The sequence below is a fragment of the Neodiprion virginianus genome, chromosome 6 (genome assembly GCF_021901495.1).
Source record: "Neodiprion virginianus isolate iyNeoVirg1 chromosome 6, iyNeoVirg1.1, whole genome shotgun sequence".
Taxonomy (NCBI): domain Eukaryota; kingdom Metazoa; phylum Arthropoda; class Insecta; order Hymenoptera; family Diprionidae; genus Neodiprion; species Neodiprion virginianus.
The window spans coordinates 954,115-982,025 of NC_060882.1; the positions used below are offsets into that span (position 1 = coordinate 954,115).

Genomic DNA, 27,911 nt, shown 5'->3' on the forward strand with positions numbered 1-27,911 from the left:
GCTTGTACAAATGATACGACTTGTGTACTCAAGTATATTATGAATTTCTGTTCCAGGTTCATGGTCGTTTTAGTGTGCCTCATCTTCAGCGTACTGTCAACGATAGAACAGTACATGACTTTCGCTAACGAAACATTGTTCTGGATGGTGAGTAAATCAATGCGCATATTGTGCAGCTATAACGGTTATGTACAGTACATATTGTACACGTAGAATAATAATAGGCGCAGATAAATTGTGCCGTATGTATATTTATATGTGTATACACATACGTATGCGCGATTGTATGTACGTATGTATGGATGTATTTACGCGTTGCGCAGAGACGGAGAATTCAAGTTTAATTAAGATGGCTCGGCCGAATTGACGAGCCGCCTTGTACCCTTATTGTCGGATAAACCGTCTCGTTATCTTGTCTGCTCAACTTGAGTCGTTGTTACGCGATGGTTATTATATTATCGCGGCACCTACTTCGGGGACGAGTTTTACCAGCCCGCGGACTAACCCGGCAAGTGCAGGCTATCGATTTTTCAGCCCAGGGAAAAAGAGGGCACGAGAGAAAATTGAAAATCCTTTGTCTCGAGCAGCTTCCAAAGCTGAGACGTCTGTTTCGGATCCAAAAATATTTATGCTCGAACTGTAATTCCATCCTGTACCTAAATTTAGACGAATATGGGTAGGTGTACGAACAATAGGGAAAGTTGCGGAGAGTCTCTTTGTTACACTCGGCCGGGGCATTAAGTCAGAGTCCGAAGGACTTGAATGCGGTATCAGGGAAGTGCTACAAGTGTCCGAAGCATTGTTTCGAGGCACCGTTGCAGAGGAAGAAGTATAAAAACCACGAAAGAGAAGAAAAAATTAAACAAAATGAAATCACTTTCCTCCGAACGAAGAACGAAACAACTCGTGAGAATCGCAGCTAGGAAAACTTGAACCGGCAGCAGCTTCTCTCTCTCTCTCTCTCTCTGGGTACGCCTTGCAACCGGGATCTGGAAATTAACTGCAGTCTTTTTTCTCCCCCGTACTTCCGAGCTTCCAGCCCGCGGGGGCTCGATCGAAGCTCTCACCTTCGTCTAATTGACGCAGCACTAATTACCGCCTGTATACCCTGTGCATTGCGCCCCGGCATATTCATGCAATTATCAACGCGACCGTGGATATTGGGTATCGGGTATCGGTTATCGACGAGCTGTACCCACCTCGATGTCGTTAATAAACAACTTTGTCGCTCGACGACTGCGCGACGAGATACGAGAGCACGTGAGTGAATTCGACGTAAAACAGGCGACGGAGGGGAAAAAAGATGTAGGATTCGGGGAAACGCTGCTTCTGGATAGTGTGTCCGGGATACGAGGGGAGACACTCGGCATCTGGACCGGATATGGGAGCTCATCCTCGACCCGAGCGAAAAACCCGCCACGAGAGGCAATATCGTCGGTTGTTCGATCCGTCATCGCGTCTTATCGACGACCGTATTTCATTGCCGTCAAATTTTGTCCAGAGACCCGCTCGTCTCGCGGTTCGCATCGAATTCTCGGCACCCTGATTTCATTTTGCCGGGACGAAATCTTCGTCGATTAATTATTCGCTCCTGCCTAGGGATGAAATTTAACTCGATCTCGTCAGGCTGCATTAGGCTCGGCGTGGAACCCCTTTTTGGAGAATCTTAGAGCCACCCTCGGAATTTAGCTGCGTAGAATAGAATCGTCTCTCGTTTCGTCTCGTCTCATCTTCCTTATCTCTGGTTTCGAGCCAGTTCGTTCGTCGCTACGTCACGTTGCCATTGCAGTGCGAACAATTTTACGGAGGATGAGGATACCGATGAACTCGAGGAAAAGGGTCTCGCGGTTTGTCAGCCGTGACTCTGAACCTCGCTGTCTTCTCTGGAATCGGGTTTGCGTTCTTATTCTCAATTCTATGCGTTACTTATGCATGCACGTTCGAAAGCTTTACGGCTCCGCGATGCAGCGAACTGCTGACGTTTCGGCTCGAGACTTGAGCCGGATATATTCTTCCACAGGCGTAAAACGCGCCTGGCTTTGTGTTTTAGTTCTGCTTTCGATCCTCGACTCCCGCAAGGGTTAAAAAAAACACAGCCCGAATATCCTGGCAGTATAATTTTTATCTCGATTCGAGATAATTACGCTGGGCTCGAACGACGTTCCAAAACTTTCGTAGCAATCCATCAATGGATTTGTAAAACGCTAAATTTGGTTCACGTGGAATCTCGAGCTCTCGGCGGGGAGAATATCACAAAAGAATAATAAGTAACACGGGCCGTGTAAAATTAAAAAAAAAAAAAAAGAACCCGAACCGAATCCCGTCCCGATTATAACAATTTCCGAACGTTTGAACGGAGGGGTATGGATGATAAAAAGATACGGAATGGAATCGCGGAGTGAAGATAAATGACGTGGTAGAATGCGAGAGATAAATCTTCCTTATTACACAAAGTGGTAACATTTCATCCATCAGCCGATATCGCGGAGTGTATATCACAGGAGATGGAGGAGAAAACGAGTGCCTTGCCTCTAACGCGTATCGCTTTGAACGGGGGAGTCCCCGATCATTGAACCATTGATTCCTAGGCTCTTCTTCTGCAAATAAATGCTGGAGCGGATACGCGCGTGACGCTACACGTATCAAGTAGGAAGGTGCGATACGCGGATCGGTGAGTGCCGTGTTTCTATCTGTCCGCAGGTACGTACATCGGAACTCTTCCCCGCGGTTGTATCGATCGAAGAACTCCTCCGGGACGGCTCGGTGCTTCAATAGTTTATTCTTTCGGAGTCTGGATATATCTCGCGAGCGATGCCGGGTGAGTATCGAGAGTCGAAAATAGTCGGGTTCGGCCTGAAGAAGGGACCGAAACACCTGAAATCCTATATCCTCGCGTCGATCGCTCGGCGAATTAGAGAGACGCGTCGTGAAACCGGATATCGCGTTCTTCCGCATTCGCGTCACGATTTTTGGCCCGTCGATCGGATCAGGACAGGCCTTCGAAGGGTGACGAGAAGTTCAACGGAGAGACGAGTCGAAGGGGAAGAAGAAGGCGGCGAAAAATATGAAATCCTTACAATTCGCCCAGTTTTCGCCCGGTGATCAGAGCGAGGAGGAAATTGATTGGAAATAACGTTAAGTTGCTAATTCAAGCAAGGAATGACTTCCCGTTGTTACGTATCCGCGATCACCGCGCTTGTTTTTATCTTTACGTGTGTTTTCACGGGAACAATCCGGCGTTATTGTATTGCTGTAACGCCGCGTGCACGCGTTTTCCACAGGGATTTTCATCCCCTCGGAATTCATTCGCGTTCTATAAATTGGGGATAAGTTCCCCGCGACATGGTTCGTGTCAGGAAGTACTGAGCCTTCTTATTATTATACGGTGAGTAGGTATCTGCGTCGTACGTACGTCGAGGGGTTTTCTTACGAGCACTTTACCGTCGTCCCTCTTCCCTCGGTTTCTCCGCTTCTCGACGAGCAGCAGCCAGTCCATCAAAAGGTGGGTTCCACACGACACGCGACCTGTTGACGCTCTTTCCATTTCTTATACGTACATACCTGCGGGGCGATCGATGAGCGGCGAGGAAGGGAAAAATGAAGGGAAACTCTGCCTACTTAAACGACATGCTTCAAGTTCGGCTAACAACGAGGGGGGTGGAAAAATAAAAAGCGCTGCTGCTACGCCGGTGCTCTTGGGTCCTCATCGTTACTCATCCCTGTTTCCCTTCGTGGATTTCAATCAACCTTTGTCTACTGCCGGTGGTTCTTACCCGGATCGTCCGAAAACTTGCTTCAGGCTTTCCGAAATTTCGCGTACCGCGTGTCACGGCGCTTGCACAGATCTCCCGGCCTCGGTTGGTCATTCCAGAGGTGTATTTGCGAATTCGACTCCAAAACTGTCGGACAGGAAACCGAAAAGGTTTCGAGCTGTGCTACGGAGACACTGCTAAACTTTTCAGGATTTTTACACGTGTATTTTGGATGTTTGGTTATACTTGGTCGGATACTTTGCGAAGCTTCGACAAAAGTAGAATCTTTACTCAACTAGAGTGGAGCTAAAAAGTTGGAAGGGTCAATATTTCGACTCCTTCAGCGACCCTCAACTATTACAACGCACATGAAAAACTGCAGTTCGGTGGAAATGGATTGCCTACGTTTGTTCGATCAGTCACGTTTTGCTTTTCTTGCATTTTCTCCGGAGGTAGGAATTGAAAATTTTTCTTTATACTTTTTATACTGGGAACTGATTCGCTCGACATTCTCGACACACGAGGTGATTTTTATTGCTGTAAAACGAGTGGATGGATTGAATTCGCGATTGCGGTACTGCAAGTTTTGCAAGGAAAAAACGAAAGTCAGTTTCCGAGGGTATAAAAATTCTCGCAGTTCGGTCAGCTTTCACATTTTATCAATAGAATTACATCAGGCCGAAGACGCGGCGCCACGATGGGCGAGGCGATAATGGATTTTACAATTATTGGAATTCGATGAGTTATTCAAACAAAATAGAAGCACCTCTCTCATTGTCGGCGCTACAACAGATAGCAGGTATCAATTTGCTCGTGGATATACATTTAGCGCCATTCCTTAGAGTTCTTTCTGCAACTTGGATGTACATATAAATATTTCTCCGTATAAAAGGAAACGATTTGCGTTTTGATCGTTAATTTTTCTACAGCCGATAGCTGTAAAAAAAAATAATAATACTAATAATAATAATAAAGCAGGAAAGGTGACGATGCGAAAAGAGTAATTTTTCACTCCTCGTAAATTGACAATAATTCCAAGGTCGATGTATACAAACGTCAATATTTTCAGGAAATATGTCTGGTAGTATTTTTCGGGGTCGAGTACATCGTCAGGCTTTGGAGCGCGGGATGCAGGTCCAAGTACATGGGATGCTGCGGCCGTTTCCGGTTCATAAGGAAACCAATTTGTATAATAGGTGAGTGCGAATATAAAACCTCTGATACCGTTTTTTTTCCTTTTTCTTTTCTTTTCCCAGATTTGATAGTAGTCGTAGCATCGATGGTGGTGCTTTCGGTCGGAAGCAACGGTCAGGTTTTCGCCACGTCGGCCATCAGAGGTATTCGTTTCCTGCAAATTCTACGGATGCTTCACGTCGACCGACAGGGTGGAACGTGGCGTCTCCTCGGTTCCGTCGTCTTTATACACCGACAGGTGAGTAAACCTTCCGAAACGCTGACCATTCCAGAACGTAAATACACACCGTAACGGTTCTGCAATTCGCGGATTCCTGCGGCGTACGCGGAGATAAGAAGAAGAGCAGATTTTTCATCAGAAGCCGTAGGAAAAGAGGAAGACGACGGAGTTTTTGGTAAAAAATACCCGTGTCAGTTATTGGAAAATGTCCTCACGACGTCGGAGCTTGGTTGTAGTTCTTGGGGTTTCGAATTACTCGCGTCACATGTGCTAGTGAATCGTAATCAATGATACACCCGTTATACCATCGGCACGCGGATAAACATCATCAACCGTCAGCAGCATTTTACTCCACGCACAACGATTTCTCACTCTTTCTGGATCAAATTCTGCATTTTACGAAGTATATTTTACCGAAAAACCTTTCACCTGCAGTTTTCAGAAAAATCTCTTCTTTTATTGATGATTCTTTTCAGGAGTTGATCACGACGCTCTACATCGGGTTCCTAGGTCTCATTTTCAGCAGCTACTTCGTGTACCTTGCCGAAAAAGACGTTGTCGGACCCGATGGGAAAACAGACTTTTCTAGCTACGCTGACGCGCTTTGGTGGGGCGTGGTGAGTTGAAATGAAATCTCAAGTACCGTAGTTGTTTAGTTGTCGTTTGCAGGCATCGAATCGCTTCGCTATTCGTTCGTGTTTCAATCGACGACTCGTTTGCGCACGTCGTTACAATACTTTTGTGCATGTTTGTCGCGTCGCTTGACTTCAATTGTGCGGCTACGCGACTGCGGATATCATTTATCACACGACTGGTTTGAAATTACTTCAAAGAACCGCGGCGCAATGACCGAATGATCTGACCAATGATCTCGAAAATATTTGTCACCGCGCGTATACCTACCCTGATGTTCGAACTGATCTGATAAGCGATGATGCCGCGTGTTAAACTTCACAGAACACGAACGAAGCGAACGTCAACTGAAATCTGATGAGATGCGTCAAGTGATCGTACAGCGTCGGTTGAATTAATTATACAAAATTTCGCTCGAGTAAATAGCAATAACAGGAACATGTTGAGTATACCTGTGCAAATATTTGTCCTGTGAAACTTGGTTGGAATGCGGTATTAAACTTGTGTTTAGGTATGCGCACCGTTGCTTTTATAATAATGTAATTACAAACTACGATGATAAGGCGCACGATTCCTTCGGCAGTAGCGTTGCAGCCGGTGTTCCGCGATCGAATTTTCCGTACTTTGTAACGACGAATCAACGATGGTAATTCCCGTTTCAGATAACCGTCACGACGATAGGATACGGCGACACGGTTCCGCAGACATGGATGGGAAAGATCGTCGCTTCGTGTTTCAGCGTATTTGCGATATCCTTTTTCGCTCTACCCGCCGTAAGTCTGAGGCAGACTATATATTGCGAAATCCGTTGATCCGTCGTTTATCTTGTACGAAAACGACAGCGACAAAGACAAGGACGAAACAAGAGAAACTAGAATAGAAACGTTCACGGAAATGAGAAACGTCGAAACGGGAAAGCTGGCTTACGCGTTGTGCAAAGATTTCGCGGGGAATCCGATTTTCATATTCTCTTTCCTCTCTGACCCTCCGCTACCTCCTTTCCAGGGAATACTCGGCTCCGGATTTGCCCTGAAGGTGCAGCAGAAGCAGAGGCAGAAACATTTCAACCGTCAAATACCGGCGGCAGCCATGCTCATTCAGTGCCTCTGGCGGTGCTACGCTGCTGACAAAGCCATAAACAGCGTCGCGACTTGGAATATTTATATCAAGGATCCTGCTCCGGCTGGGCAGCCGGCTACGCCCCTTGGAAAGGTGAGATAAGAAGACGACGGTTATCCTACACCTATCGCCTTATCTATAGGTGTTTAAACGTAGCTGTTAGATGTTGGTTGTTGATGTTTTTAGTCGCTTCCCGATGTTACGGTGCCCTTGTTGGCCCCGTTTTCGATTGACGAAACGGCAATTCGTGTCAAGATCAAGTACGTTGTTCGGCTCGGACATATGACGGATTGTTTGAATTATTGTTCCTTTCTTTTTTCGTCTCTGTACCGATACGTTCGCGATTTTTATTTCTTTTTTTTTTCAATTTTTAACCAGACAAAATTCAACCAAATCTTTAAAAATTGCATTATATAACGGTAATAAAGGTGTAAATCGTTGCGTCGAACCGTTGAAAATATGACGTTGTTAAGAACAGTATATTCCGACCGTTGAAAACTCGCAGGAATTTAATCATTGCTGATATTGAAATCATTCGATCACTCCACGATCCATACTGCATCACGTTTACGTGAACGTTCGCGACACTTTGTTCAAGGAACCGTGAAAACATCCCGTATAGCTAGAAGTGCAAGACTATTCACGAGATTCCGGATTTCTTTGGAAGGTGCTAATTTTACGCCACGATACAGTATATTTTACCATGTGTCCGTGGTTTTGAAAAAGCAGAGGTTTCACTGAAGCTGAATAACTTGCCGTTTTCTTTGTGTGTTTCACTCGACTGGCTGCTCACTGTTTGCCTTACGAAAAATAGTTGCGGGCGTGAAAACGAGAAAGACAAAAATGGCAAAAATTGCTTTGATATATCTCGTCGCGAATTTGCAACCCCGCGTCGTTTTTCCCTATTTAGGATTTTCAGCTTACTTACGTGATCCACGAATCCCGCCTTTGTCGGGTCTCTAGCCTCGGTGTCTCGTCTTTTATTTTCCCTTATCTTTTTCGCTGGTCAATATTTTCTCCGCATTGAAGGATTCAAATTCGACTTGTAAGTACTACAGGTTGTCGATAAATTTGCCGGCGGCATTTCCGGCAATAATCATCACGCCTTCCTCGTGCGTTTTGCACGATATTGACTGGCGAATTTGACAGTAAAGGAAGTAGAAAAAAAAACACACACACACACACTCAGCCGGCTGAAAATAATTCATCCAAATTCAGGATCAGCAGGGGTGCGGATAAAAATACGGGTCGACAGTCCCCGGAGGACAAACAAACCCGAACATACTTCACGCATTTCGCACATCATCCCTGGGGCGCCAAAGGATCAAAGAGGGCAGTGACATTAGCCGCGTCGTTGAAGGGACGCTCGTTTTTGATAACTCAATATTCCATTCCAATTGAAGTGAAAAATAAAAGAGGCGAGAAAAGTACAGGAAAATAAAAACAAGACAGTAATCACGAGGTTTGTTATCTTCATCTTTTCGAGTTGCTTTCAACTCGCCTATCCGTCGTCGGAAGAAAGCAATTTACATCCGCGTTTTCACGATTCCCCGGATATTTATATTTTTAAATCGTGGTTGGCTGCATTTTCATCGGATTAGGGTCGTCGTGTTCGTGTAAAATAAAAATGTACGATATACTCTGACAATTACAATTCATCACGGTCTCGGGCAGGTGACGTTATTCTCATTGTCAGCGCATTTCATTCTTTTCTCACGTCCCATGTCCGACTTTTTTTTTTTGTTCTAACATTTTTCTCCCGCAAGTAGAACTGCCCCCTCCCGCCCCTCCTCGTCGTTTATCCAGCGGCTTTTTTCAGGCCGCATCAGCCGCATCTTGAAACCTTTTTCTTATGATTTTTCTCGTCATTTGTTTCTCCTGACTTCATTTGTGTTTTCACACCATTAAGCGCAACGAGTGTTCGTTCTCACGGGTGTTAACAGGTAGCTCGAATCGCGATGAATTTTCATCACAAGTAAAACTACTTATTAAATTAATGCAAGTTGATGACAATATTCGCGTTATACGATTGAGAATTATGATCAAATTTTTCATCAGTTTTGATGAAATATTTGCTTTGTTGCAATGATGTTGATATGTGGTAATGTTGCTGTTACTATAATTATCGTTGGTGTTATTGTTATTATTGATATCAATATTATTTTCATTGCATATTGTAGCTGCTGACGTGCATATAATAGGCGAATATAGTTTTGTTGGGTGTTGGATATATGTACCTTAAGCGAGATAATAATTAGTATGTGGAGGGGAAAAAATTTGTTTTTCACTCGTGCTACGACAATTAATTAAGAAGGAGAATTGATGACAAAGAGAAAAAGAAAAAGAAACTTGTATAGAAATCCACAGAAACGATTTAAATAATTCGTTAATTAGAGAAAAAGCAACTTATATAATTAATTATGTTTATTTGGGGACAACATTGATGAAATATCCCTGTGTATATTTCAGTTGATTTGTGTAAAGAAGATGGTATGTAAATGGTTTAGATTTATTTCAATATTTTATACAAAAGTATGTATATACATGTATGTATGTGCAACCATACATATATATACGTGTATAAATATACATACACTTATTTTGCATGTTTATTTCAATTCTAAGACACACAACATATTCATTTCCTTACATCAACTCCACTGTATACTATATATCTCTGCAATCCCCTCGGAACACTTCGCAGATTCTTAAGCTTTGGTAAAATTCAAGATCTGCAAAAATTTGATTAGTCAAAATTTATTGGAAAATTAGAAATAAATAGTATAAATTCTTTTCCGGTAAGAAAGAAATCGTTACTCGTACTAATTCGACCAGTCGAAGCTAAAAGCACGAAAAGTGAACTTTTTTCTTATATTAAAAAGTAACGCGTATCACGAAATCATTGTACAATACGTTGCATGAGTCTGCTTTGCATATATGTAAATGTCAATGTCGCAACGTGAACTGAATCAGGTATTATCCACCTTTTTCGACTTTCACGTCAAACCGCGAAGCAACTTTACGGGAAATATTTATTTATTTTTACACGTACCGTTGCTCGTTGCAATCACTGTCCGTCGTTCCACGTTACAAATTCGTTTTCAACGATAGGACTGACCGAATATTATCGCTGTGGCATAATTATGGATGCTGTGTTGTTACGATGGGATTCTGTGGTCGTTCGTCTATCTTTCTTCCCTGAACTATTCTACTACACACCACTTTTCAGCTAGCTACAAATTTCTTTATAAACTTCTTCTTCTACGGAGACACGTACGCGTGAAAAAATAATACAGGGTGAAGCTTGACATAGATTAGGCGGAATGAAAACTCTTTAAAAATCTGGTGTACATTCATAAACACAAAAGCGCAAGAATCGCGTTTAAACGTTATCTTGCAATACACATGTATTAAGTATCTATTCACGACTCTGTTTTTATTCATGGTAATTCTGTGATTAGCAGAAGTGTTGGTTTTCCGTAGCACACCAAGTTTTACATCAATTTTTAGTAAATACTCTCTTCCAGACGCATGATACGAGTTATCGTAGTGATGTAATCATAGTCGCTGTCACGTTATACGGCTGAAAACTGAAAATCTCTCGCTTCTACTTTTAATAACTTCCATACTTGTTCGCATTTTTATCTAACAAATTTTTATGTAATACAGAGATCTTACAATTAGTAGCGATTGTTGCATCGAAAAAACCGAGTGCCTTATCATACGTTACTTTGAATTTTATAAAACTCTAAAAATTTTCACAACCTCAACTTCGTCTCGAGTCTCAGGATCGATCCGCACGCTGTGTGTAAAAGCTCTGAATGTTCTGAAAGATATTAATGAAAGAAATGAAAAGTGAAAGATTCGACACGAATTTGAGGCCACGTTGCACGTGTCTCGGGGTTGCGATTGAGTCGAAGATAGAAAACAAAGAGGATACCAAAAATGGGGAAAGTATTGAAACGTCGAAACGGCGTAACGAGCCTGAGGAAAATACGTAGTATGCACAGAAGAACGAGCTCAGTGTCCCATCGGATTTGAAGCTTGCGCGGTTCTAGTATATATATACATATATATATCTAGTATATATATATATATATATATATATGTATATATATATGTATGTATGTATGTATGTAGAAATATGTGAAATGCACGGTGTTGTAAATATATAATGTGTCGGCGTCGACGCCTCGAACCCGTTTCCGGTCCGGGACACGGACGTCCGATCCCCGGGGAACTCCAGGGAAGAGAAAGAGTAGCCTAAACCTCTGCCTGTTTTTCGGGTGACGAGCGTGAGAAATCGACCACTTCGTAGGGTAGTGCATGTTGTGTTGAACGTGTCATAATGGGAGGGCAACGGGGGTTCAGTCTCTTATGATCCAGGTGGCTAAAAAAGCAAGCGTCTTGAAACGGCGCAAGTCCCGGAACCGGATGGAGGTCCAGCAGTCGGGCCAAACTCTACCACCGCCCCCCGTCACCGGCTCCTCAGCCACCGGGAACAACGACGTCCAGCGCCGCGACAGCGAGGGCGACGTCGTTTTTTACATGGAGGAACCGAAGGCTGGAACGCCGAATCGTGCGAGACGCGACAATCGGTACGTCCGACGTTTTCGTCAGTTTCACCATTTCTACTCACTTTTTCATCATCCCGAGTGCGGATGGATTCGTGCGGATCCGCACCGAGCAACGAGTTTTATTGCTGTTATTATCAAATTTTAGTTGAACTTGGTAACGATAGACAGAAGTTTGTTTATAGTTGACGGATCATATTTGGATCTACTTTCGTCTTATCCAAATATACGTTTGTTAACGGTGAACGAACTCTTTTCTCATTGTCAGCGTGGAAAAACTCGGAATACACAGAATTGTTAATCATGGGAGTTCCCATATTTCCTCATTCAACCGCGATTAATCTCATCGAGAGAAATTTCCGTAGTTGCGGTTACTACAATACCCATTCTCTTGTAACGCCAACAATATTCAAATTGTTAATGCAACGACATTTATATCACATACTAGAAATTTCTATTGACTGTAACAAACAAAATGTTCCCGAGTTCTTGTTCATTTTATTATAGGTATAACTAAACGAGTAATTGCGCCTATGAATACAACGTACAGATACCTATGTATTATGAATTTTTCCCCAAGCGAGGGAATTTCATGCGCAATAAATTTCGAATCAGGGAATTTTTTCGCAAAGCGAACGCGATTTCCAGTTGCCTTCGACAGTCACGCGATAAAAACGCTGTTCAAAACCTGGCGACTTTCGTGAATCACTCGTTCGGTTTGTTTGTTGAATTTCGGTTGATCGTGAGCTTTAAAACGAAGACGTAGAGGGAGAGAGAAAGTGAATTTTGCCGCAAAGAGAAGAGATTATCGACCGTGACGTTGTAAGTAGTGTGTTTCCGGTTGGCAGGGGCAGTCTTTTCACGTCGCAGACAAGCTCCGTGACGGAAGCAGCGAGCGATGAAATAGATATCGACATCGAGGAGCCCCAACGCGTCACTACGTAAGTACAAAGAATCAGTCTTCCCTCCTCTCCCGTCATCCTTCCCTTCCTGTTTCCCTTATTTTTTCCCGTATTTCTGGTATTTCTTTTTTTTTTTTTTTCTTCAAATTTTATTCCTCACTTATCTTTTGCGTCGAATTCCGTTACGACGCGACAGTCGATCCTTGATTGGTCGTTCTTGCCTCGGTTCTTCCTCTCGACGAACGACTTTTGTTTTTTTTTGTTTTTTTTTATTTCACCCCAACACCCTCGAACGCGAGTGCCGGTCGATTGTTTTCGAGGCTTGTTAAGGAGGAACCCCGCGATACGAAAGTCGAGAGTAAATCAAGGAATAAAAAAACCCGAAAGCCGCACGGCGGACGAATCGATAATTCAAATCATATCGCGTGTGACGCAGGTGAAGTGATCTCGCGGGATTCACCCTCGCGCAAATGATCAAAGCGATTTCGGTGGCACTTTGTAAGGATCCCCGCCGTGAAATTCACGCGCAGGATTTAGACAGGAACAAGAACGCGAAAAGAAAGAAAAAAAAAACACGAAACGTATTCAAATTTTCAGCACTTATCCTCCGCAGCAAAGACCTTCTAAGGGCGGTGAAAAAAAGAGTCTGCACTTCCCGCTGCACTCCTAACGACACCTCCGAGTAAATTATTAAAAATAATCAAGCAGACTCGGGGGTTGTGCAAGAGATTTACTCGACGCTCCTTCAGAGCTTGGCTCCAACGATCCGGAATTTATGTTCGACTTTACACCTTCTCTCCATCAGCTACAAGCCCTCCGGTGCATTTCCGTTCAAACTTCCTGCAAGCCGAAGGCGAGAGGGCGGATCTCTCGATCCTTGCTGCAGGTACCGCTGAACATGTTCATTAAACTTAAGATCCAATGTCGATCGGAATTTATCTCTTTCGTCTCGGCGAAAACGCGACGCGGTGCTGCCGGAAATTTAGTCTGGCAACTGCTGTCTCGTCCACTTCAACGACTTTCCAACCCTCTCTATAAACGTGCAAATACACTCCGTCGGCTGTCGTACCTCGGTTATTTTCGTTTCGAAAATTTATTTACGACTTGGGTTTTACTTTTCTTGCACTATTTACACCCACTCGTCGCGGTTAATGTCCGAAGTAGTGCGAATCGGGAATCTTGCACCGGCGATACTTGCGGAAAAGAATACTGCGGGATCGGGTGATAAACACCCTCCGTTACACAGCTGCGAGGGTGGATATAATCACCCCAAAAAAAGAAGCTGATAATAATTACGAAAACGGGAAGGTAATGAAAAAAGAAAACTCTACGACAGTCTAAAAATTAAACCACCTTGACAGTTTAATAATCTGATCCACTAAAGTCTGCCGTGCATGTGATTTCTCAGGGCGACTTTACGTATGTACACGTTCTCGTTAATTGTAAGAAAAGATCGACTTTCTTTTTCACTTTTCGTCGTGCGGTTGATTCCTAATTCCGTGAATTAGAATTCACGAATTACCACAACCACGTTTGAGTCACGATTGAAAGCCTTTTTACTATCACTTGTTATCCGTTGATCGTAACGTTCCTCTTTTTCTTCGTTTTGGACTTCTCCTCGTATTCGAAGCCTACAATGTTCGCATATTATGCTTCTACTCACCTCTTACACGACATCCTTGATGAAACAAAAATTCTGCTTGTATTGATATGTTTTTGTTTTGCCTAGAATACAGCTAAAAAAGAACTCAGGAAAGAAGTAAAAACAAATTCGCCGAACAGTCAAGCGGTCGAATGTCATCGAATAAGCACGCTTGAGCAGTAATGGGGTTAATTGCAGGTTGACGGAAGCCCATCGTAACGCGATACGGGCGATACGGAAGATAAAGTATTTCGTTGCTCGGAGGAAGTTTCAGCAAGCGAGAAAACCGTACGACGTCCGTGACGTCATCGAGCAGTACAGCCAGGGCCACTTGAACATGATGGTCCGGATAAAGGTCAGCATCACTTCCTCGTTAATCTGCCGCCCTTCGTTCCGTATCAAGTATAAACTGTTTATCCGTCGATTCGACGATAAATCATTGGCGACCGATGAAACTGACGAAAATGAACAAAATTAGAACCCAGGGTTGGAAAAAAAAAATTAAACGAGTGCAATTTCCGATATAGTGTTGCGTATTACCATGAGCACGTAACGTATAACGGCGATATGGACGCTGTACCATTGATTGTAAAATGAAAAACAACATGGATCAGGTCTGGGCGAAATTTCCATAACGGTTGTCTATGCGCGAGATGGACGGTGAAAAATGGTTCTAGCGCTTAACGAAAATTGATGGTGTTGCAATTACTATCGGGTACGCAAACAGAAACCTGCACCCTCCTTTCATCCCTGTGCTGCGGATGTAATGCTCGGAAAGTGACTAATCGCTAAATGGCGGGAAAACGAAAAGGGATCCACTTTGTGGACGATCCATTTTTTTTCGAATACAGCTTTGTCGCCGTTTCATTATTTTTTATTTTTATTTTTATTTTTCTTCATTTTCTTTCGAACTTCGGTACGATTTTCCAATAGTATATGCAGCGTATATTTTCGAGGAATAAATTCGAGTCGAGCGTTGGTCGTGAGTTTTGTGTAACAGAGCTCAAGAATTCATTGTTATTTTATATTTTTGTTTCTTATTTTCCGTAGAGTTATTTGTATATACCGTAGATTAAATTCGTGAAAATGGAAAATGATGCGCGGTCACGACGAACACTGACAAAAATAAAGAGTGATGGAAATTGGTAAATCCACGTCACAATTCGTCGACGGACGATGCAGATATAATATATCAACGGGGCTTGATCAGCGTCACGTCCGACTGAAATATCCCGCTGACAAATGCCGTCAGTCAAAATTTCGCCGTCGGACGACATTAGGTATTAAGGTAAGCGTACCAGTTATTGACCCTGTCCCAGTTATTGAATTTTTTTGGCTTATCTGTTTAATCCTTAGTTCTAAAATTACCTAAAAAATAAATTTGTAATGTCTCACCTTCCAGCAATTGGTTTTCGTCATCGAGAAATTTACGGTTTGTACCCTCAATTTACAACTTTGGCGAGTAAAAGGTTTCATAACTGGTACATTTACCTTATGACGGACCCGCGCAGAGCTGCAGCTATAATCGCAGTTTCTCCTACACTTGTGATTCTCTTCGGCTTCTGCAGTAAAATCCAAGCTGCAGGCTAAAATTCCGGTTCGTTAGACGAGAGCGTTTTCCCGGATATTATTCAAGAATCAAGGGGGAGGGGTGAATTTTCCCGTCCGTTATTCAACCAACGAATGGGAACATTTCCATCCGACGGCTTTTCTCGTCGAAAGGAATAACGAAAATTCAATTTTAAATTCCCGTGTTTGCAACGTTGGAACTAATAATTTTTACTATTCCCTTTCGCGGCAAACGGCGGGATGGAATCGCGCCGAGAAAAGGATTGCTGAATATTCCAACAGGCTTTTTCACTATTCTCTCGCGAAAATTACAACGTTAATATTACACACCCCGATCCGTGTTTCTATATTATATGACATACAGGCTGCATCTCGACCTCTCACTGCAGCCACGTCCAGTTATTGATTTCTCGCGGTGTGCTAACGCTAATGTGATTTCGAAGCCAAACCGTACGGGGCTAATTGAAACCGTAACCCCTTAGGAATCCCACTGCATCCTGCAGGGATCACGCCTGCATTTTTTCTCTGCTCCAACGGTTGCAATCACCGTTCAAACACCGTGTTCGTGATAGAAATAAAAAGTATCTACAATTTGTCAATCGTTCTAAGATCTCGCGACAAATTCCGACCACGAAACGATCGTGATTGAGATCCGGAATCACAGTCCCCCGAATCCCATAATTTCTGAAAACGTTCGTTCAACAAAGTCTAATTTCGTGTTTAATCGTGCTTACGAATATGGTATATATATGTATATTAACTTTGACACGTCACTCCGTCGAACTCCAGAGTCATTCGCTCAAATTTTCACCCATCGTCTCTCGCTGAAATAAAAAAATCTGTGAAACGCCTCGTGCCGATCGTTTTCCTCCTGGGAAAAGCGTGAGGAGGGAGGCGCGCCTGAGATTGAATTTGCTGAATTTCATCCCCCAGGAACTGCAGCGGCGGCTCGACCAGACGCTCGGTAAGCCGGGGAGTTACTTGGCGGGAATCGACCGGGCGGGAAACGTGAAGCCGATGACCATCGGGGCCCGTCTCTACCGTGTGGAGCAGCAGGTTGGTACCAGAAATCGGCGATCGGCGTTAACCCGACGCTTGGCGCTACCTGGGAACCCGTCCGGTAACTCGTTTCGCCCAACAACGAGTCTCGCCTTTCTCTCGGCTCGATCCCCGGCGAATTTCCCTCGCGCAATAATTATGCAAGACGCGCGGTGTTCGCGGATTTGCCGAAATTCGAAGCGCGGGCTCGAAACCGCAGCCGCTACGTTCTGGGCGAGGAAATAATTAATCCGGGCCGAAAGCCGCGTGTTCGCCAAACCGCATATCCCGCCGATGTATCGCATTAACTCTGCATCGCGAGTTGCAGCCGAGTCGAGTCCGCGTGCTAACATCAACCGCTCAACGTGTACGCGACGCGTTTGCAATATTGCAGCCGAACCCGGTTCCTGAGACCATTAAACCTCAGGCTCCGTGGAAACTGGTGGAAACGTGCGTAAATATTCGCCCGTGTGCGTCGCGGGGACGTTTTGATAGCGCGCCGAGGTTTAATATCGCGCCTAGATTAAAACCGGCGCTTAAACTAACCGCCGTCGATCGTAATAATCGTAAATACTCGGCCCGCCGCGACGCCGCCCGTATTTATATCGGTTAGGACACCGAGATTCCATTCCCCGCACGGGGTGTGCAAACGACAAAGAGGTCGCTTGAATTTTGTTGCTGGATATTTTATCTTACCTTTACAGAATTTTTTCATTGAACAAGGAAAGAGTTTTGCGTCACACCAGTTTTGTAAGTGTAGTTTTGAGAAAAACGTGTTTGAAGTTTTGACAAGTAAAAACTTTACACGACTTAAATGACTTTACGGCTAATCAGCGATTCCAGCGCCATGCGACGAGCCTTCGGATTCTTTGGAAAGTTCATTTTCGAGCTTCTTTAGAAAATATTGAGCTCCCGCGCTGCTGAAGAACCAATCGTGCCTCATCAAAAAGAGATTCGAATCTAGTTCCGCGCACTGGAATTGAGACTTTTGATAGGTTATACCAACATTTTGTTGGACAAAACACTTTTCGCCTTTTTTAGGCAGCCAAAGGTATCTCCCCCTTTAAATCTTCACACTCCGAAAGTTGTTGTCCAACTCGGGTTACGGCGTTTCGTTACTTACAACCGTTTCTGCGCCGATATCGTGGGTTGTAACGTGTACGAAGAAGTTCCGAATCGTCTAATGCGATTCCTCGTTTTCACAACTCGCAACGTTACGCTTCGGATTGAACGAACGCTCGTAAACCTCCGAGACACCGCTGTCTGCGAGGCTAACGACGAATCAAATATCCGTCAGACTTTGCGCAGGTCGATATTCGAAGTTCGAAGTTGAACGGAAACGGGGCGGCTATACACACGACAATGCGATACCGTTTGCCCGCCACCTGAAACTTGAACCGCCAAACTTAAATCGCGTGTTTCGAAACTCTGTAGACCGTGCAGCTCTGGTCTGTTCACTCGTCAAGTCTTCAAACTTCATTATGAACGGCCTCCGGGCATTTTCCGAGGGTAAACAACTAGATCAGTTCGTTACGGCGATTGCGGTTCGAGGAACTTCGAAGAATCTACCATCGGTGTCAGGATGGGAGTAGAGAATACGGTAAATGAAACAAACTAAAAAAAAAAACAACAAATCAGGCGAGAAATCGAGAGTTTCTCGTTCGTCTAATCGGTAGACCGTCGACGGATCGAACTTCGGAGAGTGCCCGAGTATTTCCCTCGTCGTGCGAACAGGCTGTAGGTAAATAGGTACCCCTGCTATCGCCGGGTTTTGGGTCTTGACACCTTGAGCGAGTTCAACAAACCATTGAACGGCGCTGAGTAGCGTGTTCCCCGACTCCCGGAGCCTTCCGTTTCCCAACCAGCTCATTCCGCGACCTCTTATGCCGGTCCCCGCGCTGTACGATGCATCGGAAGGTATAAAAGAAAAAGAGAAACGGCCGAGGGAGAGAGGGATAAGGATGAGGGGGAAAGGGAGAGGGAGAACGGGAGGCGGATTGCATTGACGCGAATTTTTCGTTTTCGCCGCAGCTGTCGGTGATGGACAAAAAGATGGACCAGCTGGTGTACGTGCTGAACGCAGTGGCGCACAAGCAGCAAATCCCATTGAGGAGCATAGAGGACGACGTCTAACGGCGGGCCGCCTCGGCGTCGGGATTCGCGGCGCCCGTACTCTCCGCGACGTCGTCCCTCTCGTCTTCGGCCGCGCTGAGCTTTAAAGCTCCCTCAACGCCGCCGGAAGCGCTCGTCTTGCCGAAGCTCACCATCACCACCGTCACGCCGGATATGCTGAGCCAGGGCTTCTGACCGACCGACTCGTTGTTTCTGCAACCGCGCACCTCCGCCTGCTGCAACCTCTGAGAAATATCCGTTTCCTGGCTGCCTTTATCCGGCGAGGATTATTTCAGGGGGACGAGGAATCCGCCTGCCGGGAGATAAAAATCTCCCTGATTTATCATACAATTTATTACTCTCGTAATGATCTTTTGCTTCTTTGCGAGCCTCGTTGGACCGACGGCGGCGGAAGTCGAGTTAATTCTTTTTTTTTATTTTATATTCTTCGCATTACCGTATACCTGTTTGAACGTTTTAATGTTACAGGTCTGACTGTATTATTTTTGGCTGTGTGCTGATGCGTGTTTTTCCTTTTTTTTTTTTTGTCGCAACTTTTCCGTCGCAATCGAACGTTTCGATATGAACGAATAAACGAGAACAAAAACGACAATTACAGCAAGAAGGAAAAGATGACGGATAAAAATAAAAAAAAAAAAAAAGAAACGTTTCTTTCACGTTGTAAATAAGGTTTTACGCACACGAACAATATGATATACATATGCATACGCATATATATATATATGTGTGTGTATGTTATGTATAACATACACCGTAGCGATTTCATCGCGTAATATATTAGCATACATGATAATATGTATATTGTATATATATATATAATATACCGATGCACAGATTGACTTGCTGTATGAAGAAGAAGCAGGTGGTTATCGTTTGTCATCGCGGAGGTAAAAGTTATAGAACAGACTGTTTCAAGAAAAGAAAAAAAAAAAAAAAAACGAAGAGTACAGTTGAAACCGAGCTTGACGAGCTCGATTTAATGCAGCAGTAGACGTAAAACGAATTAAATGACCTAAAGAGTAAATTAATAATAAAATAAATAGACCGACTACTTTATTATAAAAATAAAGACAAAAAAAATTATACATAGGTATATATATATGAAGAAATTCGTCTTAGTGACAGGCGAGGAGGCACCCTTCCATTATCTAATAATCACATCACTGCGCGAGAATTTAATTCTATTTTTTTTTCCTGCGACGTACGTGCGTAAGTGAGTTTCTGTACCACTATACGTATATGTATATATAATTATTATACATATTATATATATAATATATATACATATTATATATACAAACGGTCTATATTACAATACTTGGAAACGATACACTGGCCTGCATAAAATTCGTACACGTGTAGATAGCAACGTACACAATGAAAAACAATTAATTTAAGTAGTGTACATTTCGAACAAACAGGTAGATAAATTTAAGCTGTGCAAAAGAAAAAATTGAAGATTCTTTAGATGGTGTTGCACGCTGTTGCTTCGGTCTTTCGGAGATATTTTTCGTAATATTAAATATGATAATGATAATAACAGTAGTAACGATAATAATGACACTGATAAAGATAATAATAAATGTAACGGTATAATTATTAAATGAACGGGAAAGAGGAAGTAAGAAAACTTTAGTCGAGTATAAAATAAAATAAGCTAAAAATAAATTCACTCGCGAAACCTCCGTTGGTTCTGCTGGTCGTGGATCAAAAATTCGTTCGCCGTAACGTTTCTGATGGGAACAGGAAATAAGTCGGAAGATTTCTTTATTATTTTTCGCGATACTTGTGAACTTGGGGAGAAATGAGAGAATGAAGTGGTCGTTACTTTTTAATACCACGGTCGAGGACGGTATTGTTCTTTGTAATAAAAATTTGATACGTGAAAAAGGTGGATGTGTTTTAATCGGTTGAAACTCGAGGGTATTTAAAAAAGAAAGGAAGATACAACGTTTAAATAATGAGTATAAATAAAATCTCGTTGATACGTCTTGTAAATTTGTGAATAAGGCATAGCGATTAATCAATTCGATTATTAAATACGGAAACTACGTAAATATTACGGATAAATAAATGATATAGATAATATTTCATAACCTCGTTCTTTTCTTTTGAATATTTAAATTCCAAAATAGCGTGATTAAAATAATTCTTCTTTACACTGAAAAATCATCTGCAGTCGCGATAAAATTTATATGTATAAGTATCGTAAAATCGCGAGGAAGCTGTTGAGGGTATTTTTAGTCATACAGCTTAACGATAGAAAATTATAGCCTGTATAAATACTGTTAGGGTCCAAAAAATATACCTGTATTCAAACAATTTTCATTGTTATAGAGCCTTACTATTTCGTGGATCGAAAGCTGGAGGTAGGTACTTTGGAAAATTCCGATTCGGCGCGGCGTTTGATTCGACAGAGTTGCGGGCGGGGTGCCGGTAACGACGAAAATAATAATTCAACGTCACGCACGACGTGAGATAAGAGGGGAAAAGAGGGAAATGATACAATGCGTGGATAATATCTCGGTGAAAATTCATGCACTTCGACAATTTGCAAAAATTACTCTTCGTTCCATTGGCTGCAGTGAAAAATACGATACACAGAGCGGTGGAAGTGATGAAATGTTTCGACGAGTTTGTCTCCGCGTAGTAATTAACGGGACGCGCGGCGACGCAGGATAATAATAAGATTAATAAGAAGAAGAAAATTGAGTCGATAGTTGAATAGCCGACGACGTACGCGGTGTTAGGTATTACGCGAGTGAAAGTGCGAACGTGTGCCATTACCAATTTGAAAATTCAACCGTAACGAGGCTCGAAGAGACAGCGCGCGATGCTGTAGGTGACTAGTTAGAGCACTCACCGCCTATTTATTGCCGATGTATAATAAATAAAACCGCCTTTACGGAGACTAGCTGCACTGCTCTTGCGCTAATCGCACTCTGAGGAGAAATCATAATTGGACCGTAACCCGGTATGCGCCTGAGTGCCGAACCATTTCTCACAGACAGTGCACAATAACGTGCTTTGCGACCAACCTTGTCGACCTATTTTTATTCAATTTTTCAATTTTTCATTCGAATTTTTCCGAATTGTATCACGCGCTCCAACAATCGTCAAATTACGACTATACGGCGGATCGATCGTGAAATGGAAAGAGAGAGGCGTCGTAAATTAATTTGGGTACGGAGAAAGAGGAGAGAAAAAATGTCGGATTGATAGACGGGCGTGTGTAACCGGTCGTGTCGAATCAAACGCTGCGAGTACTCAAATCGACTCTGGCATGGCGTTACGCCGAATACACGCATGTAATAAATATTAATTACGGTGATTTAGGGGGGCGTTCTAAAGCTTTGTACGCGCACGTCGACGTTGGAAGACGAACAGGAACAATGAAAAAGATGGATAAATTTCGGTGCTATGAGAATCGCATAAATTGTTGGAAATGTATCGTCTGGCGACAATGATTGTGCGCCGCGTTTGAAACTTTGGAAACACGTCGAGCATCACGACGAATGATTACAAGAAGTATTTACGAAGGGCTGGAGTAGGTCGCTAAATTCGCAAGAGAACAATTTCAAGCTCGTATCGATCTGTTGTCATTTTGCCAGTCTAGGCATTCGACGGACCTGAGGATTAATCCTCCGTTGTAAACAAAGTTCGAAGACGACAGTTTCATTCTCAGTCGATACTCCGACTGTGATACGAGAATCACGCGTCGAAATTTTCTTACAATCAACGCGAAACGAGGAGTAAAGGTTTTGACTAAGCATTTTTTTCTTCTCTCAAATACCGAGGCGATTTTCTCCGAGGTTTAATTGAAAAATGTGCTGCGGACAATCAGATCAATTAACAATGATACCGATGATTTGCAACGGGTAAAACGAATTGGTGAAATGTCGTGAAATGTGAAGAATGTCGATTGATCATATTTATGCCTTGAAATTGCGTTTTACGGGAATATTCGCGATAAGAATAACGGAGCAATATACGAGTATATTTTACGCGGAATAATTTAAGAACACTCGTATGTAGGTATGTCTAATCTCGAAATCAATCGCGCGTCGTGTCGAGTCGTTTAAAAGCAAAAAGTTCGCGTGTCGTGCCGAATTTCACAACTTCTCAACGAATGGTGAGTCACTTTTTACATTCCCTTTGTAAAAATATTTTACCTAGGATATTTACTGTAAAATGCGCGTTAAATACTTTGGTGCCTCTCACTCGTTCTCAAATTATCTTACTATATATATATATTATTTATAAAATACGTGGAATTCGAAGCTGGATGATGAAAGAAGGGAAATAAAAAAAGGGCGGCGGGGGGGGGGGGGGGTCCGTGAATTTCGTAAGTCGATATGATCGACTCTGTACATAAATCCGTATGTTTAATTAAGAGTCTTTTCTCTAATTAAAAATGCTTGATTATTTTCAAGTTTGACGAAGATATTATTGGAACGAAATTCGAGAGACGCTGTTTCGCAGAGCGTGTTGCCTCTCAATTTTTGTCGTTAATTCCTTTTAAGCCCACCGACGTTCGAAAGTTTGCTTCTTCCACCAAATTGACACCCTAATTGCGTCTTGTCATCCGCAATGCCAGCCTCGGAATCACCAATTAGGAAACCAGTGTCCACATTTACTCCTACGCGTGCTCACTGCGTACATACATACACGACGTACATTGTCCATAGTTTTGTAGCCAAGGTCGGAAAGGGAAACGTTCGTAACGCGTGTAATTTTTTTCCTCCATTTATTTTTTATCTCCTTGTTTATTCACTAATTAACGGAGAAACGCTTTGTTGGATAATTTATACACACATACGGTACCTACAAAGTATCCTATACCGCGGTTAGAGTTAAAGTTGAGGTCGTAAAGTAAAAAAATACTGCCACGTTGTGCGCGATGTTGAATTATGTTGTTGACTTTATTTATGTTAAAACGAAGGTCAGATATATAATATACGATCGTCTCTGATACAGATATCAAAGTTGTGGAACGACATTCGACTGAAATATGTATTGTTAGATAAATTACACCGCTCGCAAAAATATAATATTAATCGCTTGTCAAATTATTATTATTATTATTATTATTATTATTATTATTATTATTATTATTATCATAATTATACACAATTGTTGAACACACCGCGGAAGATTAACAAAACGGTATAAATTATATTCGCCTGGATTTATATTGTTCAAAATTTACGGTTACGTAGCGAATTGTTTCTACAAATGTATATTATATAGGTAGGAATATTCTCTCTATCTAGTCACGATGACTGCGATATTATAGTTATTTGTCGTATGCTTTAATATATAAATAATGATAATACTCTCGAAAATGATAATATCTTACTATACTCATGGAGCAAGTAGCGTTCGCGAATCGGCCGAATATATATGTATATATATATATCTTAATATATATATATACACATTAGAGTGAAATGCGCGTCTATTACAGGGTGGCTGAAATAAAAAATCCGTTTCATTTTTCTTCATCTCTCTCATCACTCGCTTCGACGGTTCTTTCGGTGTGAAATCGAAGTTTCCAAAATCTAACAGTGATCAGGTATATTTGAAAGTAAACGAGGTTGGTTCGCCGGATTCATTCAGGGGGACGAAGAATGATACGAAATTTTTTTTTTTACCCACTCCGTTCTATAAGCGTGAATATATTCATAGTAATAGCGATAAATCTTGAAACATTACGGATTATTATATTTACGCGTCATCTCGATTAAGGTACAACTTTGTCGCAGTTATAACAGTAATAATAATAAAACGACAACATAAACAACAACAACAACAGCAACAACAATAATAATAATACCAGTTATAGTAAAATTAATAATAAAAAGAATAATAACAATAATGAGCGTAATATAAGGAAAAGGATAAAACGAGAATAAGCTGACAATTAAATATTGTACAATGGAAATAATTGCATGGGAATAAAATGAAATTAGGTAATGCATTAAACTTAAATCTGTATAAATAAATATAGTAAATTACTGAACAAAAGCTCTGCTATCCAGAGCCTAGAATGTGATAACACGTGACCTATACTTATAAAATATTTATGCAGTATATATGATTGTACGAATTCGTTGGTTAATTGTTTAATTAGCTCATGACGATCAACTATAATATATTGCGGTAAGGAAGTGAAGTTTTCATCCGAATCACGTGATTGCCTCTCTCATAATTAGTGAAAAAAAAAATAAAAAAAAAAAGAAACACGATCTGCAGAATTCCAGAGGTTTCCGAAAAATATATCCCGATGAAATTATTGCGGGTACATTAATCAACTTGCCCTCAATTTAATTTCAAATTAATTGGAAACGTCTGGCGATTTCTCAATGGATGTACTATGTAAAATATTGACTATTGTAAATTTCGAATTTGGTAGGTAGCTTGATAAGTAGTTCGAGTAGTTCGAGGTTGAGGTAGGAACGTGACGATAAAAGTAAGAAACAAAAAATTCACGTATCTATTGAAGTTTTCGATACCGTGCACGAACGTAGCTAACATTGAGCGAATTATTCTTTTTCTATTGCTCTTGCCTTTCTCATTGTTACCATTCCGTTCGACAAGTTTGTAACAAACATTGTGCGTATTATAACTCGTCTTAAATATAAAATGTTTCACGATTCGGTAACTATATGTATAATATTTAGTAGAGGGACGAGAAGCTTAAATCTCAAATTTCTGTCGTGCCTAATTTAAAGTGAAACTTTTTCTATGCGCAATAGCGAACGTAAAAATTAATACATTACCATTATTACTATACATGTATTATATATATATATATATATATATATATATATATATATATATATATATATATATATATATAATATATGTGTATATATATATATATATACTGTTATTTAAACGATACGATTAATAATTTATTCGTAATAATTAAGTACAATTACTATGTATGCATGTATAATATTGTGTGTATACGATATACATACATATATAATAATACCCTTATCTGCAATTCCTGCATATATATATATATATATATACATACAATATAAAATCGCTGTAGCGAATAAGTGGCGTCGCATGTACAACGTTGACTTAAAATGAGCGTTTGCAAGAAGATGCATAAATGTGGTTTGAAAGTCAGAGAAAAAAGTAGAAGAAAATAAAATTGAATAAAAAACGAAAGAGCGGAAAAATTGCGAAAAAAAAGGTAAAGAATTTATGAAAATGTAAAAACAATTACTATACTTTCTGGGCTCAAGAACCCTTATACCGCACCTGAAGAATTGGAAAATGGCAGAACGCGGCCCCTTCGCGTCTTTTTTAAACTTCTTTCAAATTGGAAAGAATACTCTTTGCGTGAAGTAGCGAAAAAATTATTGATTTTATTTGATTCTTACACCGCATTCGCGTAGGGAATTCAAATGAATCGATTTAGCAATGTCTGAAATAATATACATAGTATATAGGTATATATCATACATTCGAAGGAAGGAATTCTAAGTTTGAAAGAAATTTTCGAAAGCGGGAAAGCCGGGCACGTTACGTGCTTATACTTATTAATGGGGGGAAAAAAATGATTAACTAATAAATTAACTATAGATCTAAATAAAAATTATACATAAAATAATATTTCGATTATATAGGAAGCAAGCAAGCAATCTGGACCAATCGTGTATTTTCTAAATTTCGACAATTTATCAAACGTACTTAACAATATTATCCAATAACGAAAACAGTGCGTGTAAATATACGCGCATGTACACACGCAGTGTTATACAGACATGATAATCGGTATAGCGAAAATTTTTTCCCATCTCGACTATATCTATAATATACTATCTCTACGCGGTGAATAATTGATCGACTTCTGTTTATTTATTTATTTTTTTTTTTAATATCAATTTCACTCGATGCTCTATCTGGATAAGAATATCGTTCATTATACGTCGAGCATACATTGACAGAGAGGGGAGAGAGAGAGAGAAAACGAAAAAACGATACAAGGCTAGACTGTCGTGATCGAACTATGTAACGTGCCAGATATATGGGAGTGTGAAATATGTTAAAGCGAGGGAAGAAATCACATGTGAATTACGTCACAGACTTAGACCATACGAAATAACGCCCACGAAAGATGATATTCAACGGTTGATCTCGATAGCAATACATACATACATTCGTTGAGTACATAAATATTTACAAGTCTCATTAACGACTGCCTGACAAGAGTCGAGAATGACGGAGACTGTAGTGAAGTTTAACGCGGGATAATCTGTAACATAAGAAAAAAGTAACGAAGAAAAAATATTTCCTCACAGTACACGATGATCTTTAATAATTGTACGATTGACCAAACCTACCGACCTTATTTCTTAAGCAACAATCAACTTTTCGAATCTAAATACCAGCAAATATGAAAGACCAAATTATATTCCTATATAATAAAAACCGTAGCTGATCTACATCTATAAATACATTTAAAAAAAAAATAATATATATATATCTATATACATACATATTATACATATGTACTACAATTCGTATATATATCCTATGTATACGATACATTGTATTATAAATACGTCAGTATGTATATTTTCTGACGAATCTTTAAATTGATCGACACAATGTTGACTCCGTTCAAAATTAATTTTTACTACTTTTCACCGGTTTTTTTCTTATGTTTTTATTTTTTTTTCTCTTTTGTAAATCTCTTTTTCTCATTACCTTTTCCATTTCTCTGCGCGACGAAATGCGTCCTGCGACGTGTATAAAAGATAATATATAAAAAGATAAATATAAGATCGTCGAAGAGGGTTTTGAAGAGTTTATACATATAACGTAGCGTATGTAAGTAACGTTAATCGTCTAATTCTGATGATTAATATTGAACTACTTGTGCGATGGAAAACAATTAAAAACACTTCTTGAAGCTAGAAAAAAATTAAAAAAATAAAAAAAAAAAAAAGACGAAAACACAACTCAACCATATCACCGTAGTTGCCTATACTAGCCACTAGTAGTGTCTCGTCGATACGTTATCGATATCGACCTGTCGAATTAGCCGCAAACGTTCGCCGCAATTTAGATGAATTCAGAAGACACACGTCCGCGCATGCTCGGCCTGTAATT

The 27,911-nt window shown here is 41.2% G+C and overlaps 1 protein-coding gene across 10 annotated transcripts in view; it reads left to right on the forward strand.

The window, feature by feature from the left end:
* The window catches only part of LOC124308195 (potassium voltage-gated channel subfamily KQT member 1), a 101,590-nt gene extending 73,716 nt beyond the window's left edge, over nt 1-27,874 (forward strand). For 2 of the 10 annotated variants that reach the window (XM_046770669.1, XM_046770670.1), the window contains exons 6-16: nt 57-147; nt 4,822-5,184; nt 5,643-5,783; nt 6,462-6,572; nt 6,805-7,011; nt 9,388-9,408; nt 11,290-11,516; nt 12,323-12,433; nt 14,217-14,391; nt 16,539-16,661; nt 18,675-27,874. In XM_046770669.1, coding sequence (XP_046626625.1) covers nt 57-147; nt 4,822-5,184; nt 5,643-5,783; nt 6,462-6,572; nt 6,805-7,011; nt 9,388-9,408; nt 11,290-11,516; nt 12,323-12,433; nt 14,217-14,391; nt 16,539-16,661; nt 18,675-18,776 — 1,672 coding nt within the window. In that variant the 3' untranslated portion in view covers nt 18,777-27,874. The remainder of the gene's footprint in view (nt 1-56; nt 148-4,821; nt 5,185-5,642; nt 5,784-6,461; nt 6,573-6,804; nt 7,012-9,387; nt 9,409-11,289; nt 11,517-12,322; nt 12,434-14,216; nt 14,392-16,538; nt 16,662-18,674) is intronic. The other 8 variants (XM_046770671.1, XM_046770666.1, XM_046770661.1 and 5 more) reach the window with 8 other exon arrangements.
* The last annotated feature ends 37 nt before the right edge of the window (nt 27,875-27,911 follow it).